This window comes from Sylvia atricapilla, chromosome 2, assembly GCF_009819655.1.
Source record: "Sylvia atricapilla isolate bSylAtr1 chromosome 2, bSylAtr1.pri, whole genome shotgun sequence".
NCBI lineage: Eukaryota > Metazoa > Chordata > Aves > Passeriformes > Sylviidae > Sylvia > Sylvia atricapilla.
In genome coordinates this window covers 8,609,494-8,628,689 of record NC_089141.1, presented here as the reverse complement: position 1 = coordinate 8,628,689, position 19,196 = coordinate 8,609,494, and the positions used below count along the sequence as shown (strand labels likewise).

At 44.0% G+C, this 19,196-nt stretch overlaps 1 protein-coding gene and 1 long non-coding RNA gene across 3 annotated transcripts in view; one reads left to right on the top strand and one right to left on the bottom strand.

Annotated features, from left to right (window-relative positions):
• The window catches only part of EVA1C (eva-1 homolog C), a 32,060-nt gene extending 13,478 nt beyond the window's left edge, over positions 1 to 18,582 (bottom strand). The window contains exons 1-3 of one of the 2 annotated variants that reach the window (XM_066340730.1): positions 18,421 to 18,582; positions 5,712 to 5,908; positions 2,235 to 2,358 (exon numbers count right to left, since the gene is read on the bottom strand). In XM_066340730.1, the coding sequence (XP_066196827.1) occupies positions 2,235 to 2,358; positions 5,712 to 5,908; positions 18,421 to 18,547 (448 nt within the window). In that variant the 5' untranslated portion in view covers positions 18,548 to 18,582. The remainder of the gene's footprint in view (positions 1 to 2,234; positions 2,359 to 5,711; positions 5,909 to 18,420) is intronic. The other variant, XM_066340729.1, reaches the window with a different exon arrangement.
• Positions 1,671 to 8,379, top strand: LOC136375297 (uncharacterized). Its single transcript, XR_010746062.1, has 4 exons — positions 1,671 to 1,812; positions 1,998 to 2,088; positions 6,795 to 6,955; positions 7,159 to 8,379. It is a non-coding gene; the product is annotated as an uncharacterized lncRNA (long non-coding RNA).
• Positions 18,583 to 19,196: the final 614 nt, after the last annotated feature.

Genomic DNA, 19,196 nt, shown 5'->3' with positions numbered 1-19,196 from the left:
ACCTGGTCAACAAGGCTCTTCCTGGCCTAAAGAGCTGCTCTGTTCGCGGCATTTTACCCTCTTAAGTCTTCCAGGTTGAGCTGAGGTGCCAAACCTTTTTATGGCAGATAAGGTCAGGGAGAACAGTTTATTCTCCTCCATTTTTTTGTCCTCAAAAATGTGAAAACAGGAAAAGGAGATTCTTGAGCTGAGCAGAAGAAAAGGGAAACCTTATTGTCAGCAACTGGTGTCCCTGTGAATGGAGGGTTGGATGCTGATTCTTCAGGAACTAGAAAAACTTCCTATCTACTCATGAATGAAAACATTATTGTTTTGTCCAAAACAGAACAGATAAATCAATGGGTTAATGTTCTTAGTAACAGTCCAATTTCTTCCATTTGAGCTCATAAACAGCTTTAAGTATAAAAGAGAGTGATCTTGAAAAATATTTTGAAAACATTTTGAAAAAACTTGACCTACTGCAGGTTATGACTTCTGCAGAAGCACCTGTCATGCTGTGCACACATAAATAGGCCAAAAACCTGGGGTCTGTGCCCGGTGACTGTGCCCAATGTGCAGATTAGGAGTCCAGCATACAGCTGAACCCTGAATCTGCCTAGCTGTGCTGGAGAGGCTGTGGAAATGTATAACCCCAGGTGGTATCAGATATGGAGAAGAGCCCAACATAAACCTCTGTGAAGATATGGCAACGATAATTCTAAATAGATGAAAAACGAAGGGATTTAGGCAACTGCTTAGGAGCCCACTTGAAGGCAAGGAGACTGCAGAATATACTTGAAGTTACTGCGAAGTGATTTCCTGAGTAAGGATGTTTTCCACTTCCAAGATTAACAATATTGATATCTTACCTGCAAATATAAATTTCCTGTCACAAGAAATCATGCCATTTGCACTGGAATTGGACTGTTCCTCAGTTCTGAAGGCAGCAGTTGCTGTCAAATATGCTTTTGAGCAGCTTTTTAAAAATTCAGATCACAGTAAATACTATATACTCTTAAGAAGCTCATCTCCATGGAAAAAATATTACGCAGCTTCTGAATGTAATAAACAGGATCCAAATTCACTTTTGGTTAGGCAAAAAAATTTCTAATGACACACATGCTGCTATGATAGTCAAATCCATCTACTATTAATAATGGGCTAATTGCAATATGGAAAAATAATTAAACTATTGATACAATAAAACAGATAGTGAAAAATTTAAATTTCAGGCATTTTTCCCCCTCTAATGATTGGCCCAGTGTATCTCTCTGGGAGTTCTTGAGGCAGTGCTTTACCAAAGGTAACAACTCCACTCCATCTCTCTGCTCTGACTTTCACTTTCCAGTGTGAGCTGGCTCTTCAGTTTGCTTGCCACTACTCCTGTTCTACCACTGACATCTATCTTAATGCTCTGATCAAAGAAAACCCCCTTAGTGCTTTCTCCTCTGCTTGTGGGTTGGTATTTCTGTGTTGGCTGGTGAACTTCCCTTAAGTCATCATTCAGCTGTTTTCTTTGGGACTCATTTCAGCCACACTGGGAATTCACTGTCAAAAGAGCTGCGCCTCCAGGCTACTGGAGCTTGTTCTCGTATACCATAGCAACAAGGAGAACAATTCAAGACCACCAATAAAGGAAACATCATGGGGATTGTCTTAATTGTTCTTCCCCTTTCTTATATTTACAAAGTGGATTCTCTTTGAGGCACAATTTGTCCCTTCACATATCAGCATCAGCACTGAATACCTGCACAGAGCACAGCTGATTCTACAATAAAAGCCTCTAACCACATCAGCACATGTATCTTGTGGCCATTATTCCAGAAACGGGAGGTATTTTTGAATCTTTGAAAGCTTTGGGCCCAGCTCCTGAAGTACTTCTGCATATTCCTTCTGGGATACCTTCTTCATTTGGATCCTTAGCCCATGCATCTGGTTTTGCTGTTGAGCTCTTTCTAATATGACATTATCATTGCTATCTCACTAAAAATAATTTCCATAACATTTTTCCTTTCTAGTCTGATGTCTGACATCTGCCCCTGCCGAGCGACACTGGTCATTAAACTGGCAACAAGCGCCCTGAAGCTGCAAACACAATGGAGAGCTAAGGTAAAGTAGAAAAGAGCAATTTGTTATCAATCCACGAGCCCCAAAACTTCACATGGATTTATGCAAAGCCTTGTGCAGTGGCATTTTAACCAAAACAAGCAACAAAACACGCAGAAAAACACATTTTCCTGATAAAGATTACTTACTAGGTTTGCACTTAAAGGAGACAAGGAGGAATTTAGTGGTCCCTGGACACAGATCAGGCCCAAAAACCCGACTATTGACAAGGAGTTGGCAGGATCTCAGGTTTTGGCATTCATCCAGTACTTTCTAGAACAATGGGCAAAAAGGATAGTCTTGACAACAAGGTATGAAGCTACACAGCAATGAAAACACTTAGTTGTACTTTGTTCTACAGAGGAGAGTAATCACAACTTTTTGGCTATAAACATGCAAGAAACATCTGTATCATTGGATCTAGGCCATAGCTCTACTGGACTTGGAGTCATGGCCAACTTTACAGGAACACATCCATCACAGCCATGCTCACGGCAAATTAGGATGTTACCAACTGACTGTTGTCACTTTTCCCTCTGCCCCTGGGGAGGTTGGCCAAATTGCCCTGAGTGCCCATGTGCCCAGAGCACGTGGGAACACACTAAGCCCCTAGCTGTCTCAGTGACATGTCTCAGAGGCACTCGTACACTTCTGAGCACATTTATGGGAGTGCAATGTCCAGGGAAAGCATGGCAACCAAAAAGGTGTCTTTTTAATGACTTCTTCTTGATCTGCTTACATGTACCTGAACATGCTCTGTTAAATAATCTTCACTTGAAAGAGTTCTGACTAATGATAAGCACAATCTGAGCTTTAAGCCATGTGTAGAAACATGCTTAAGGGACACTTCCTTCTCACTTGCAGTTACACACATTATCAGGTATTTACTTGACTTGTCACAAGCAAATTTCAGAAGTAGTTTGATTGGATAGGACAGATGTGCAAGTCTATCTCAGCTTCCTTGTCTTGTTTTGTGGGGTGTTTTTTAATGCTGTTCTAAGGCCATATCTCCTCGAAATTTATTGGCCCAGCAATATATCCTGGTTCTTACTGTGCAGGTTCCCTGGCAGTGGCAACAGAGGAAGACAACAAACAGGTGAGCAGTGTTATACACAAAGGGTCGTGTGGGGTCTCTCCCAGCCTGGCAAAAGGACTGAGTGCTCCCACTCCAGCTGTGCTCTTGGAACTGTAGCTGCAGAAAATATGAGGACATTCCCAGGGCCAGTCTGTCCAGTTTTTAACACAGTCACAGGCCAAAGCACCCAGTTTAAATGCAGCAGTGCATTTAGGAAATTCTTATTCACCACCAAAGCTCAGTTAAGAGAGGGCTTTTCTGACACTGTCTTTGGATCTGTGTGGTTATGCACAGGACTCATGATGTTTAAAATCACAGCAGGCAATGACAAAGGAGGGTGTTATCTCCAGGTTACTCCACTCTTTAACAGGAGTAACTGTAATAAACCATTCTGATAATTTTAGGTAGTCCCTCAAAATCTTATGAGAATTTTTGCCTTGTTTCTCATCAGAAGAGGTCTCAGCCGTACCAAGAGACCAAATCACAAATTTACCACTGTAGTGGCACAACCTGCATTCCTGTTTCCAGGCTGAGAGAGTTGGCAGTGGCTGGATCTCTGTTGTCATCACTGGAAACCTTCCCTCCCAAGCAGCAATGACACACATTGGCAGCACAATGTAGTGATCCCACAGCTCCCATTGGCAGGGGAAGAGGACATGCATCCAACACCTTTTGAGCATTAAATGCACTCTAGAGAGTTTGAAAGAGAAGGAAAGCACAGCAGACTTAATTTTATCAGTCAATTTTCCTTTTACAGAGTTGCGAGTCAAACAAGTAACTCCTCCTTAATTGGGATAGTTCTGGAAGGGACCAGTGAAATAGAGTTACATCTTTAGTAAATAGAGATAGCTGTCCCCTACTGAGTCACCTTCTGTTTGCACCTGAGCTGAATAATCTCCTGTGCATCTGTTTGTATTTTCTCCTGCCTAAGGTAAACAGCAGTTGCATTTTCTGTCATGATGCTGTGCAAAAGCATGCAGCTACAAAATCAAACAATAATACTCAAAGTAGGACCAGGCAGTTAGTGTCTCCAGCTAGACCCAGCTTTGCAGTGATCCCTTTGACAGAAGACCTCTGTCATGCCTGTGATGCTTCCTCCCAGCTACAGGACATCATTTCACCTGCCTGTGCAGACTGCAGATCCAGTTCCAAAGAGAAGAGGAGGAGAGATGAGGTCACTGGTGTTCTTTTCTAAGAAATCAGTTTACAAAATGTGTCCCTTGTCCTTAACAGAACTGGAACTCCCTGAGATGCAGAATATTTGTATCTCACACAAATTCATGGCCTTGCCAAAATGCTTTCATGCCTTCGATCAGCCACAGTACCCAAACCATGATGGTAGTTTATACAACAGTTACCCCATGCTGTGTTTATTATATTCAAGGGGAAAAAGTGTCCATGGAGACCTCACAAAGGCACTCACAAGCCCAAAATAATCACTGGTGCTGCTTTGCTGCAGTCAGTAATATAACATTAAGGATGCATCTGGCCTGCTGTTTTTGGTGGAGAGATGTACTTTCACATGGCCCATAGGTCATGTCTGGAATGTCCTCAAAAATTGCAGTACATCATGGGTGAGCCACACTTACAAAATTGCCCTAATACTGTTTTTAGAGAGAGGATATTACTGCCAAACCACTTCATAATACCTTTCAGCTCAGTAGTGGTGGGAACAGGCATTCCCTGATGTCAAGAAGGAACGTGTGGTCTACAGACACAAATGTTACAAACTCCATCAAAACTTCTGTAAAGCATTTACAAATTTAACCAACAGATCACGTTCAGATTCCACTGACTACTCATTTACAAATTTAACCAACAGATCACGTTCAGATTCTACTGACTACTCACTTTTGCAGTGATTTACTGAATTGGAAACAACAGTGGGTATTTTTCACTAAGATGAAACAAGCCTTCGATAGCAGTGTAAGTCAGACCTTTGTTATAAAAGTCTCCACATCAGAAAGTAATAATTGGTGAAGTATAAATCACTTTAAGCTATAGGCCCTGCAAACAAACCATAGGATGTTGCTGATACAAATCAGGTAGTCACAGAAATGCAGATATCTGCAGAAATTCTGTTTTGGGGTTTGCTGTTTAGCTGTTGCTGTGCTTTTTCAGGGAGGGAGGACAGGCATGCAACAAGCCAAATGCCAACCAGGATGTCATCTTATTCACTGGATTTGTAACCTTGCTCTGTCCAATGCTTGTATCCTCCCCTGGAGTCAAGGAGAGGCTGTGTGATAGGTTAAGACTGGTCAACTCAGTCCTGACCAGCCCCTGAATGGAAAGGAGCAGACTATTTTAGGGGACTTTAAAAATGGGATTTCCAAGGCAAGGTTCATCACAATGGAAGGCTATCTTCAAAGCTCTCACAATCCTACAGTAATACCCTTCTGTCCAGACAAACCCTTCCAGCTGTAACACTTTTGCTAGTAAACTGCCAGAGGTACAGTGTTGTCTCATTCAAGGCTGAGAACACTTGCACAGAAACAGCAGGGAAGCCATCAAAAATGTTCTGTACCTTAAGAACCTTTACAATATGCAGTACCTGCAAAGAGGTGGGTGCCACGCAGTTCCTGGGTTCTGTCATCCTGGTTTCAGGCTCCCAGGCAGTGCACATGTGGGGGTCCTGCCCATAAAATGCTGACTGAACACTGATGGTTGAGTGCCGAGGGCAGTGCAGGCTCAGGTGCTGCCCGTCACAGGCATAGGCAGTGTGATTCTGCAGGAGCTTCGTTAGGTAACCTAGAAAATATTCAGCTCTGTTACAACTAGCACAGGAAATGACAAGCTCGTTAGATAATAAAAAAACCACAATCAGTCTCCGGAAAGGGCATTGTAGTCAAGGTTATACATCTGGCCTGCAGCCACCCAGTTCTCTGAATGGGTCACCCCTTACGTGCTCTGGGCTGGAAAACATGAGGTCTCGTGGCAGGGAGTGCGAGTCCTCCCAGCACTCCAGCACCAGCAGCAGGTATTGTACGGACAGTACGTGGGCTCAGGCCCTTGCCAATCGTGGCTGCTCATGATCCCAGGGTGTGTCTGCAGCAGTCAGAAGGTATTACTGAGTTTTCTCGGCCAGATTCTTGCATTCCAGCTGCCTAAGGTATTCCTTGTATGTCTTGTTAAAAGGATGTGCTGCACTTCTGGGCTTGTGGGCAGTTGTATTTCACACACTCTTAAGTATGATGGAGGAAAAAAAATCCCTCACATTTTCTTGTGGGAATATTTTCTTGCTGTGGCAGAATCAGGGACTTTTTTGTATTGTTAAAATAAAAACTTGTTTTCTCAAAGAAAATACTGACACTGTTCACTCCTTTTAATTAATTAAAATCTGCCCTTTAAATAAAATGTGCCATTTAATTTTCACACTTCTGCCCTTCATAAACTTTCCCCAAAGACAAGCAATTTTCAAAAAAGTTTTTAAATAGAAACTTTAGTACTCCAAGCAAAAGATAGGAAAATCCTATAATCATAGAATGGCTTGGGTTGGAAAGTTCCTTAAAGATCTCCCAATGCCAGCCCCCCTGCCACCTTCCACTATAACAGGTTACTCAGAATTCCATCCAGCCTGGCCTTGAATGCTTCTAGGGATGGGTCAAACATTTCAGTTCTCTGGCATCTTTTCCAGCTCCAGCTGTACATCTGGATAGCGAAAATCAGCTTCCCTGTCAGTTCTGAAGTCTGGAGGAAGGAGAAGCCTGCTCCATTGTTATCTTTACTGTTCCCCATGTAGAGGCCAGGGAAGGACACAAGTCAGCAGATGCACCTTCCAGCAGAGCAGAGCTGTAGGTGAGTTCCCCATCTCAATGACCTCAGTCTGAGCACTGGCACTGAAACTGGGACAGAGAAAGTTTCATGCCCTGCATTTTCACTCTGGATGTCAAGGAATCCAGTCCCAACAGCAATCCCCACAGGTTAAAGAGAACAACTAAGCCCACAACCAAATCCATCCCCTACATTTTCTGTGTAATTGAGATCACAAATAATTGAAGTTCCTTGCCAGAGCCCCTCCTCTGTCAGCCTGCTCCTGAGAGATGCTGAGTGCTGCCAGGAAAATGGGCCAAATGCCCAATTGCACCCAAGTGACTTTGCTGTGGCCAGTGCTGCACAGGGGCCTCCTGTGGCATTTACTGAACACCTTTGGCAGCACCACTGTGGCATGAAGGGCCACAGTGACAGAGTATTCAGCCCTACATGAGCTGTGGGTACTCAACACCCTCAAAGATACGACCCAATATTTTTAATCATTTCAATTCTTCAGGTTTTAAGTTACCTGGGGCCAAGAGTGCTGTATACAAAACAGTCCAGTATTCCCTAAAGAATATCAGCTATGCTGTGATTTGGATGAGTTCCCTGGCATCTTAACTGCTACTTTGATCCTGCAAATTCCTAATCCAGCATCTAAGCACCTTTCTCCAACAATTGCAACTATTCAATCCTTTAAGAAAACGTCTTTATAAAAAACTTGCTCTGATTCTGTAAGAGCAATATGGTTCAGTTGTAAAAATTACATTAGATGGAATGGTGAAAATAAGATATCTTGCACTCCAGCCTTCCAAGCAGCTTAAACATGACTCTGCTGTTATTAAAATCCTTGTGTATTTGCACACATTAAAGGATAAAAGTAGTAATGGAAATTGCTGAAACCTAATGTTCTCTGATAAGAGGAGTGGTGACATAGTATCTAAATTGCTCATTTCACAAGGCAGACCACATAAACCTGCATTTTTCATTATTGCACACACAGATATACATGGAACAGTCAGTCCTTTGCAGGTCACAGCCCATGCTGAGGAGGGATTCCTCCTCCAAAAGTAACAATTTCCTCTTCCTCTTCTCTGAAAAACTCCAGGTTCTTTCCTGTCCTCATGCTGTCCCTCTCCTTGTAGCAGGGCATTGCCTGCCCTGCACTCAGCAGCTTTCTCAGCAGCTGCTGCTTCTCCTCCCTTCCTGGGTAGCGTGGCTTGTAGTCACCCTGGTAGAAGCTTGAGACCGTGAGTATCCCTACATTGTGTAGTGACTTCTGTTCAGAAACACATTTTCCCGGAGGGAGCAAATTCAGCCAAACGACAGTGTAAAGGTGGGCGGAAATCAGGTGTGATCTCTACCAGTAGTTACAGCTGTAGTGACAAGGAGTGAGGGCATTGTGAGGGTTGAACTCTTTCTGGGCAGCTTCCTGTCCTCTCCTTTTGTGGTTACTTCATCAATATCTCTTAGCTGTGAATTTAGGGAAAATTTGGTTTTACTATGTAAATATGGGAGCTAGAGGCTGTTCCTGGACTACAGCAGACTGGTCCCCTGCATGTCAGGGAAGTCTTCACTAGCTCCTAGATGGCCAAGGAGATTCCCTTTCCCTGAAGAGCAGTGCAGAGGGAGGGCTGGAGCACAACCAGCATGGGTGGAGTGAGGTCATGTTCTTAAGTGCACATGGGCTTGGCAATCAGAGTTTTGGGGTTTCTTACCCTGAGCAAAGAGAATCATAACCAGGCCCTATAAAAAACCTTAGATGACTTAATGTTTTAAACCTAATATTGAGGTTTTTTTCATTGTTTTCTGGGTTAGCTAATGGAAGGAGTGATGATGTTCAGCTGCAGCAGTTACTTTTCCAAGTGTCCTGTAATGAGGAAGACAAAAAAGTTCCTCTTTTCTTCAGAAATAATAAATGTTACTCTTTAAAACAATATGAAACTATACCAAAAAAGTTAACTATTATGGGAATTGTCTAAATTAGAAAAACCTTGGCAATACTGCAGTATCCCTATAAGATCTCTACACCTCTGTGTGAAAGCCCCACTAGATGCTTTCCCATTTATCCAGGACACACCTTCATAAGCAATGTATGGGGTGCTCTGCATCTGGCATTATGTATGAGACGTTAGAGACTGGCTCAACAAGTTAAGCCTAAAGCACACAGGAACAAAAAGATCTCATTGATTTGGAGGCCAGAAGGTATCATCCCACCCAACTGTCTGTCTAACCCAGACTACTCATTCATTGTAATCTTTTACTGAGACTCAAAACACCAGTACAGAATCCAAGCATAATCCTTTCTTCCTGAATTAGCCAAATTAGTCACAGCATCCACTGTGTTGACAAAGAACTTCAGCTAGAAAAACATAGCACCAGGGAACCACACAAAACACTGAGGCTGAGCAGCTGAACAAAGCTTTGAGCCTTACTGACCATTTTTTTACTGAAAAGGAGGACTGATAAATGATTAAAGAAATGACTGACAAAAATAACTGGCATAGGAAAATAGATATTTCTTTGTGTGAAAAAGAATTCTTAAGAGGTTATAGCTTCTTACACTTAACACTTGCTCCTGGCATAATCACTCTGAGTAGCAACAATAAGGGTAGCACTGGATCTGAAGGTATGGAAATCCAGATATTTTTTTCTTCACTTAAAAACAGTGAAAATCTGTGAACTTAGAAAGTTCTGTGGATGTTCTGTTCAGTCCAGCTTCTCTAGCCTGGCACGAGCTCTCCAGATGCAAGAATCAAGGAGAAGAGCATTTCAGACTGTGAGCCCAATGCCCAGCACACACTGAAAGCAATTCAGCACTGGCTCAGGTAATGTTTTCTGGGTAAGAAAGCAACTTTGCAATGCAGTATTTTTAGAGGCTGAGTGGTCCATAAGCTATGAAGGTTCTCAGAACTGGGCCTTCAAACACAGATGTAGTAACATCAGTTCCTGTGCATCGTTCCATTTAGTTTAATTACCATGGAAATTTGCTAGCTCATTTTAAAGACATACCAATCTATTTTAGATCAAAATAGATTGAAATAGCACACATATTGTTGTGGGAGTCCCAAACGGCTAATCCATCCGGTAAATCTCCATCAGCTCCCACAGCTCTGTGAAGAATTGTGCCAACACTCATTAAAAATACACAAGCCAGATTGGTGAGTTTGAAGGAAGAGATTTCATGCAGTGATAACAGAATAATTAATAAACTCTACTACAAACACCATTAGAAGCACGACTGTGATATTGATTGGTGTTTGGGATCCAGCTGAAGTACTTCTCCAGCAATATTTTCTCCATTGGTTTGTGAAGGAAGCACTGAGGAGAAATTAACTCCTGAGTTTCAGCCCCAATCTCATCTGCCATACCCTCTGCTGGTCTTGAGGTGGCTGTGCCACAGATCATGCTGTGCCAGGGTTACTCTGTCCACAGGTTACTCTGTCCATCTGCCTTTTGGCATTCCCTTTCACCTGTCTGTCTGCACATTCTGCCTTTGGCAGCTTTTTTTAGGATTAGTAATTGATGAGGGCAAAATGTTACCCAGGAAAGAGACTGTTTCTAAAATTCATGACACTATGTTTCTTGTTTTATCATTTTATTCTTTATCTTAAAGTGCCTTGTAAACATCTTGTTTGACTCATTCTAACCACACTCCATGTCACAGTCTTTAATCAGTAAGAAATACACTTAGACAGAAGCATTGATTATTCTTCTTGCTGTTCAGAAATTAGCACAACAGCTTTACTCAGCAGATGCACATAAAAATCTGTAATTCCTTAATATATGCCTTCTTGCATAGTCACCAATCTGATTTAATTTCCCTCCATGGCTTGTTTTTTCAGTGTGCCTTTTTCCACTGTTCCTCTCAACTCTTGCTGTCTTTGCTAGTGACTACCATCCTACAACTTCAACCTTTCACTTGTACTGCAGAGATGGCATGAAAAGTTGGTTTTCTGTGCAAGGAAAATGTTTTTCATATAATCACTCTATTTTTGTATTATCTAAATCTTTTTTTAAGCAAGGATAGATGTTTATTTGGAAAAACTAGGGGTAATCTAGTTTTGCTAATAAGATGGTGACTAGAAAACCCCATTCCATTTTCAAATGCCTACTTTGGTTTCATAGCACTCAAAGCTGTTGCTTTTCTTAGAATTGGTCCTTGAGAGTTTTCAGGTGCCCATTTCTAAAGGAGATGAAACTTATGAGATCCTGACCTCTGTCCATCTGCCATTCCCTTATTCAACTCAACACCTTTTAAGCTTAATGGCCAGTTTCAAATCTGAGGGATGCAGAGCTTGAAGAAATAAAGTTCCTGCAAGTTTCTTGGAAATTGAATCCTGAGCTGCCGCTTTCAATTCAGTCTCAATGACTAATGCTGCAAGTGAATTGGCAGCTGGAGAGACAGGATGGTTATCCTGGGTTTCTACTGGCCTTACTGACAGACGAAGGATTAAGTCTGCAAGAAGAAAATGCTTAAGTTAGTTGTCAGGATGCTTTTGGGATAGTATGGCAATCAAAGCCAAAGTGGTTGAGATATCAGTCAGGTTTTCCATGAACTGTTTTGTCCATGTATATGCTTTCCTAAGGGGGTTGTCTTCATTCTTTTCCCCCTCACGGATCATAACATGAATCATAACCATCTTACTGAATCTAATTCCCACTGTGTGTTAAATCTGAGGGCCAAATTAAGCAAGTGCTTGGTTCTACTTAAACCAGAGAAAAGGCCAGGTAACCAGCAGATAATTCAGTGCAAAACATCATTCACACTCCAGTTTGAACAGGATTTATTCGGAGAGCAGCAGCACATACAAGAAGCCAAGCTGTGAGCTCTTCCTAGAAAAACAAAAGCCAAGCCATGTAAATAAAGAGCAGACCTGTAACATTTTGGTCCCAGTTTCTCCAGGAGCCACACAACCTCTTCCTCTCTGTGCCACTCAGCTCAGACTTGCAGTTAAGTGAGTTACATTTCTGCAGAGTGGGAAAGCCACTTACACACCACATGCCTGTTCTGTTTCTTACATACTCCCACAGGAGTTCTCTGTCCTTCACATCTACACTTACACATTCCCTTGTGTTGTCTCCTAGGAGCAATGCCTGGTTCATTGTATCCCAATGGCTTTCTAAGGAAATTTGAGAGATCCCTATGCACTCCTTTTCTCACTTGCTTTTAGTTTTTATTTCCTTCTTGTGTCAGGAAGAGGCAAACTGTTCTTGATCCCCAAAATCTTGTGTCTGTAGTAAACTCCACCTTACAATCAGTTCTACTTCTCTCAGCTATTTCATGAAGCCAAAAGGGCAAACATTAGGTCCTGGGACCTAATATGGAACTACTCCAGTAGAAAAGGAAGACTTTCTCCATTCCATCCAAAGAAGCTGACAAGAGGCATGGGTTAAGGAAGACTTTAAGGCTCTTTTCTGCCCTTGCCAAAACTCCTCCTTTTAACTGGAGACGAGTAGCCTCCTCTAGCGCTATTAACAACAAGAAGTCACAAGAGAAAGGCTCTGCGGGCAGCAACTGTTTCTGGAGCCAGAATGAGACTCTTTATGCCCAAAAAACTTGTAATATTCCTGAAGACTGCAAGTAGGAGAACCTCAGGAACTAGAGGAAAATGTTTGTCTGAAAACTCAGAGTTATGATCATGAACCTCCATGTTTCATGTTCCCCAAGAGAGCCAGGGGGATGTTCACTGCCAGCTCAGAAAACAAGGCACAGGTTTCATTTTGCAAACAGAACTCTGACTCAAGCTCTGCATTTTTTTGTATCCCCACTTATATTTGACATTCAGAAAGAAAACAGATAATCAGAAAAAATCAGAAAAAATCAGAAATCTGGTGGCTCACAGATCTGCAGTGCTCTGATGGTTTATAGAACAGTAAGTCCAAGCTAGAAAAGCAAAAATACACCCCCCACTTCACTCTCAGCACTTGATGATTTTCTTTACAAACACATTTCTTTGTCCTCAATTCAGCTCTAGCCTGAAGAAATGAAAAGTCAAAAAACTGTAAAATTATTCTGAAAGAATAACTTGTCTTCCCATCCAAGATTAAATACAATGAAGAAAAATAAACATTTTTGTGGGTAGAGACCCTCATCCAAAGCCCAGTGAAATCCCTGGGAATCCTTCCAGTGACCATAGGCTTTCAATTACATCTTATATAGTGAGTGATGTTTCAAAATAAATTCTAAATTAAGAGCCAAACCTCACTGGTATTTAATTTGTTGCCAGAAGCCACACAATAGACCTTTGAATCAAAACTCTTAAAATGCCTAGAAATTCAGATTAAATGACTCACCAATGTTGAACAAATAAGGCGCAACCACGCCTCCTTCTCTTCAGCTCCCTTAAGACACTATTTTCCCTGTGTTGGGTAATATATATCAAAATATTTCAATTTTAATTGTAGATTATGGCTGGCAGATGAGAGAATTCTGCTAAGTGGTGACTGCTCAGACAGTGCCTTCACTGTCTGGGGACACTTCCAGCAAAAGCTGAGTATTTATCTGGAACAAGTCTGTAGTCCCTTTCTCTAATAAAGTTGAGACTGGAAGCTCTGTCTTACTGGGAAGGATATCAGCAGCAGATGGAACAGGAAGGCAGGGGGGAGCTAATGCCTGCTATTTATTTTGAATAAAAATAGCATATGGTGTGTCAGGTGCCAGCAATCTGCACAGGGAGAACAGAGAGAGTTCTGCCCCAAACTTCCTGCCCCAAAGTTGGGAGAATCTGAGAGACTCAAACATGAGTGGTGGAGCTCAGGAACTCAAGTTTTGCGTCTCATGTCTGACTGAATTCTCCAATATCTGTAGGGGCAAGAGCATCACACTACCCCTAATTCATTTTGGGAGAGCTTTGGGGGCAGCATCCCTTCTTGGGCATGGAGACCTAGCTTACTGTAAAGGCCTCAAAAATGTGTTACAACTTGACAGGACCAAAGCTTTTATGTCTCTAACAAGGATAAATAAATCTCATCAGTGGATTTAGCAAGAAATATTAGCACATCTAAAATGTGGTTTCATAAATTACACTTCCTCAGAAAGGCAAAAAGAACTGCAGGGACAAGCCTGAAACAAAACCTGGGGGCTCAGCACCATGATCTAAACTAAAAATCTCAGTTCTGACACACACTTCTTTATTCCACAGAACAAATCCCAGACCAAAGCCCACTTCACTTGGAGAAACTTTAAACCAAACTTCGAGCTTTAACTCACACATTACTGAAATGAAACACATATCTAAAAATTAAATGTTTTTCATTAAATAATGCAATGAACACCTGACTTTTACAAGGCAGCATTGAGAAGATGCATCATTGCATCACTCCTTCTAGCACTTCTTTAAATATCCTGGTTGAAGGATATGCTGCAATTGCCACGATGAGTCAACAGAATTGACTCAAGAAAATTTATATAGGATTTTATCTGACCAACACAAAGCCTACAAAAAAACCTCTGCATCATTGTGGTTGGTAGTGATTGATCCTGCCACGTTACTACAAACAAAGCACTTGCTCAAAGCATTTGTTTGCTTTCCTTTTACCTGGGGGAATCTGGGATGGGTGAATGCCACAGAACTTAATGGAAACTTTTAATGCAGAAAGGTCACAGGAGCAGATTATATTTCTTGAGTGAGCTGGTTTGCTTTTTCATCAGATCCACTTGTTTCTGTGGTTGGGTCAGGAGACCAAATCTGTGGAGTTAAAGTGATGCTCAGTTCTGTCTGAACTGTTTTGGAAGAAAAGACAGAAAACTTGACACCAGTGGACAGAGATTAAAAGGTTCTACCCCTAAGCAGCGGCTGCTTTCTGTTCACATCCAGAAAGTCATTCCTCACCCCAGTTATGCAATCACAATTACTTCATTTTTGATCTTCAGTTACAGCCACATTACTTGAAAGCTGCCCAGAAAACCTGGCTGGGACTCAGGTAAAGAAAGGGAGACTGACTGGTGAGTGAGCCAAGGAGGCGAGGTCAAGCCTGAGCTCAGAGCAGCAAGGAGAACATAAAATGAAGGAAGGAGCATTAAAAGAGGGGTGAATGGGTGTTCCTCAGTGTTGCCAAAGAGAAGGAGTGTGTTCCCAGATGGACAAGGAGTCAGTTCACTTTGTCAGCTGTGGGAAATTAAGGCACAGAAAATTCTCAAGACAGGAAAAAGGTGGGAAGAGTGGTGCTGGGATGGAGAGCTAAGGCTTTTCCCACTGCCAGCATAGAGAGCAAGGGGATGAGAGGAGATGAGGAGCAGTGATCCTTGCTGTTAGGAAGGTACCCACAAAATGATACCAGCCCCAGCCAAGCCAGCTCTCCCTCAGCAGCTGGTGCTTTCTATTGCACCAGGACACCTATAGTGTGAAATACTGGAAAGAAGTTGTCTGGTTTTGCCAGGTCCTTGTTTTGCCTGTTTTGGGAACCAGTCCTTCAAGATACAGGATTTGTGAGGAAATGGGTGTCATGAGGCCCTGATGGCCTAAAAATGGCTCTTCTGACAGTGTCCTGGGAGCCCAGAGTATTCAGAGACTGGAGAAACAGCAAAATTCACAGCAGCCCCCTAGAATGGAAGCTGATCCAAAATGTGAAAGCTACTAGTGGTCACTGAAAAAATAAAGGAATGTTTTAGTTAAGAGGTGTGTTTTGAAGAACAGGCATGAGGGGAAGAAAATTCTGTAGTTGTAGAATCACTCTCATATTCATCAAGGTCTAAGGAAAGAACCATGGACTAAATCTCTCTTCTTCCGAACCTTCAGCTTTCAGTTTAAATTTGGGCATGGCTACTTGGATGCCACTTTGAAAAATTAATCACACAGAGGACTGCAGACCTCAGAGCGCACCTCAACTTTCAGTAACCAATGGAACTAATAAATATAAATTCACAGAATCATTAAGGTTGAAAAAGACCTGCAAGGTCATCAAGTCTAACCTTTAAATTTCTTGTTTGTTGCTTCAAGCTGCTAGGGAAATATAGATTATGCGGATTTCATTGTGTCAACATTACTTCCAATAAGAGAAACTATTGAGTTGTTCTCACAGAGTTGAATTTTGAACTGCTGCTGGTGTCCTACTTCAGAACATTTTTCTTGCCTAGAAAATACCAATCCACAAAACCTTATGACACAGTGAAGAAATGTCTCTTAAAAAAGCAAAGAAGCAGATACACCAAGGGTTTTTTTCTCATAGTTAAAAGCTAGACAGATGAGAGCAAGAACCTGCAGCTCTATGTAGTAGAAAGGATATAGGCCACAAATACAAGTCAAACTTATAAATAGTAATAATAACTCTTCACTGCTCCTCCCTGCTCCCCTTTGCAGAACATCAAACAGATCCCATGAGGGAGCATCTTTGGGTTGTTACAAGCAAACACTGGGGTCTGGTGATGAACAAGTGGGCTCTGGGCAGGGTAGAACTGCTGGCACAATTTAACAGTTGCATTAAGGGAACAACAGAGATTACACGGGCAGGTGTTGGAAGCTGCCAACAGTCTAGGAAGGAACTTGGGAAAGCTGTCAGAATGGTGGGGAGAGGAGGAGAGAGGAAAAGGGTTTAGGCTGTTGGGGGAGAGGCTCACTGCATTTGGCAGCTGCAAGGCACTTTAAACAGGCCAGGTTTGTGGCCATGTATATTCAGCAGAGTTTAGGAAAATTGAGTTGCTGTTCCTGCTGAGAGAGAGAGCAAATAAAGAAAATCAGCACCTCCACAAACTCCTCTCGAAGCTGCTGTTATGGAGCTTGTAATTCTTTAACAGTGTTAAATAGCCTGGGGATGGCAGTGCAGGGTGCTGTCTCACCTCTGGCAACTCCTGGTCCACAGCACCTGTTTTTGAAGCAGCTAAAACCTTCTCCCTATGCTCTGGATGCATTTTCTTAAAAGGTTATGGTAACGTTTTGGTCCTTTCTGTCATTCTGGATTAGATCTCCAAGTTAAAAGTAAAATGTGAGCAGAATATGTTCAGTCTGGTAGGAATTCTGGAATCTGCTGTCCTTCTCTGCATCTTACTTACTGAAACCTCTGCATGCCATGTTTAATACTGATGTCTGGGGTGAGATAATTTTTTTCTCTGGGCATTCTACCTATCTGGAAAGCTCAGTGCACAATGAATAGTGAAGACAACTCTACTTCTGAAATTAATCTTGGATAACCTTATCTAAATAACATAATTTGAAAAATGAACAGACTTTCTGTGAGAGGAACTTTCCAACATAAAAGGGTAATTTTTAACTCAGTGGCTAGTTGAAAGGGACAATTTGAACATTTGTTTTATGTTATTGTGGAGAAACACCATGTGATTCCAAAACTAACATCCCAAGCCAGCAGTTAAGCAAAAAAACTTATGAGAATGAGACAGGAAGCATTAAAAAGCCTTTTACATATGAAAGGAATTTAATATGAGAAACGTAGCTTATCCAAGCACATAATTCTGGTCTTTATATTTCGTGGCTGCTTGCTTAGAAATAATTTTCAGGTTTCTGGAGCCGGACACAATTAAAAAATTTACAAACTGTATTTTTTGTTACTGAAGAAATAGTTTCTACAGAACCATGACCAGCATTTTGAACTGTATCAACAAGAACAGTATTAAAACGCATAACAACACATTTTGGTTATTAATTATATATTAACTTTGTTCCAGTGCACTCGACTGGCTTTTGGGAAGTTCTGCTCCATTCAATACAGGTAAGGTTTGCTTTCTGCCCTAGAGGCAGTTCCTTAAGCTTCCAGCTGCCAGGAATATGCTGTGCTCGCTGTGACACATAGAAACAGCTCTTCTAAATAACTTTCTAACAGCAGTGGGATGTCCTGGAGCACTAGAAATGGTACTAGAAATGGTATTCTTCACAAAGAATAGAGATTGCTTCCTCGTCTTGATGGAAACAAGGATATTTTCCCAGTTCCTGCAGTCACTTCACTTTGCAGTGATGCAGCACCTTCCCAGGGATCACGTCTGTGATTTCTGGGCGACAGCTGGTGCCTCTGCTCCCTGGGCAGGGACTCCCCTCATCCCGGTGCTACGAGGCTTCCCTCCCAGCAGTGAGAAGCGCAGCACTTGTTCGCTCCCTCAGGGCCCGACTCCAAGTCTCCAGGAGAAAGTGGGAACCTTTCCAGGGACTTCCACGCACTTTTGGTCAGGCCCTGGCCGATCCACGCCCAGCGTTCCCACCGCGCAGCGACAGCTCAGCTCCTCGTGTCCCTTCCCACCTGGCCCCTCTGGAAGCCCTTAACCCTCTCCTCCTTCCTGCCGCCTTCGCGGCGCATCGGACCCGCGCTCCCCGGGGTGCAGGCCCGGGACACGGCCGCGCAGAGGGGTTACGGAACACGGAACGCTCCGGGGAGTACGCGGCTCCTTTCGGCGCTCCGGCCGGGAGCCCGCGGCCCCTGCCCAGGACGTGGCGGGTCCCCCCGGGGCATTGCGGGGGGCTGACAGCCCCCGCCAGACCCTGCCCGCGGCGTGTCCGCCTCCGCCCGGCCCCTCGGAGCTCCCCCCGCACCCGGGAGCCCGTCACTCGGTGCCCGCCCCGTACCTGAGAAGTCGGCGAGAGCCGCGACCTCCGCCCCGCACACAAGGACCACGCAGGACAGGAGGCGGAGGAGCCGCCCGGGCTCTACCTGTGCGCGGCGTGGGTGCTGCCCCGCATCCCCGTCCCTCATGGTGCGGGAGAGGGCGGCTCGGGGCGGGGGGGCAGCGCCGCCGCTTCACATGGTGCAGCCGGTCCCGGCTGGCGGTGCGGCCCCCCCTGGGCGGCCGGGCACCCTCGGGGCTGTCCTTGCCCCGCGCGGGCGGAGGAGGAGGAGGAGGAGAAGGGGGAGAAGGAGGGCGAGGGCGGAGCAGCCCTGCCAGCGGCCGCGGCGGGAGCGGGTCCAGCCGGCGCGGGCGCTCGGGACGCGGGGGCGGCGGGGAAGGGACGGGAAGGGACGCGGGCTCCCGGCGGCGCCGTGCCGGGCACTGCCCTCCGCGCACATCGTGCGGCCGAGCTGACTCAGACCCGGCTGCACCTCGCCCGCCCTCCCCGGCTCTCCCCACCCCTCTCCGAGCACTTCGCGCCTCCCTCCTGCTCAAGAGGCTCGATCTCACCGTCTGTCCGCTCATTCTTGTTTGGCAATAGTTGAGGGACTGCCACGGACTTACACACACCGCGACTCGTGACCACATTTCCCCGCTTGTGTTTTTCCCGAGACAGGTGCAAGGTGCTCCCCATCACTCCCTGTCCCTCGCAGCCCCAACTTCCCTGCTTTGCCTACTCCACACGCCCAGGCCCTCGTGCCAGACCCTGCCAAGTCCGCTGCTCCAGCCCCGCTC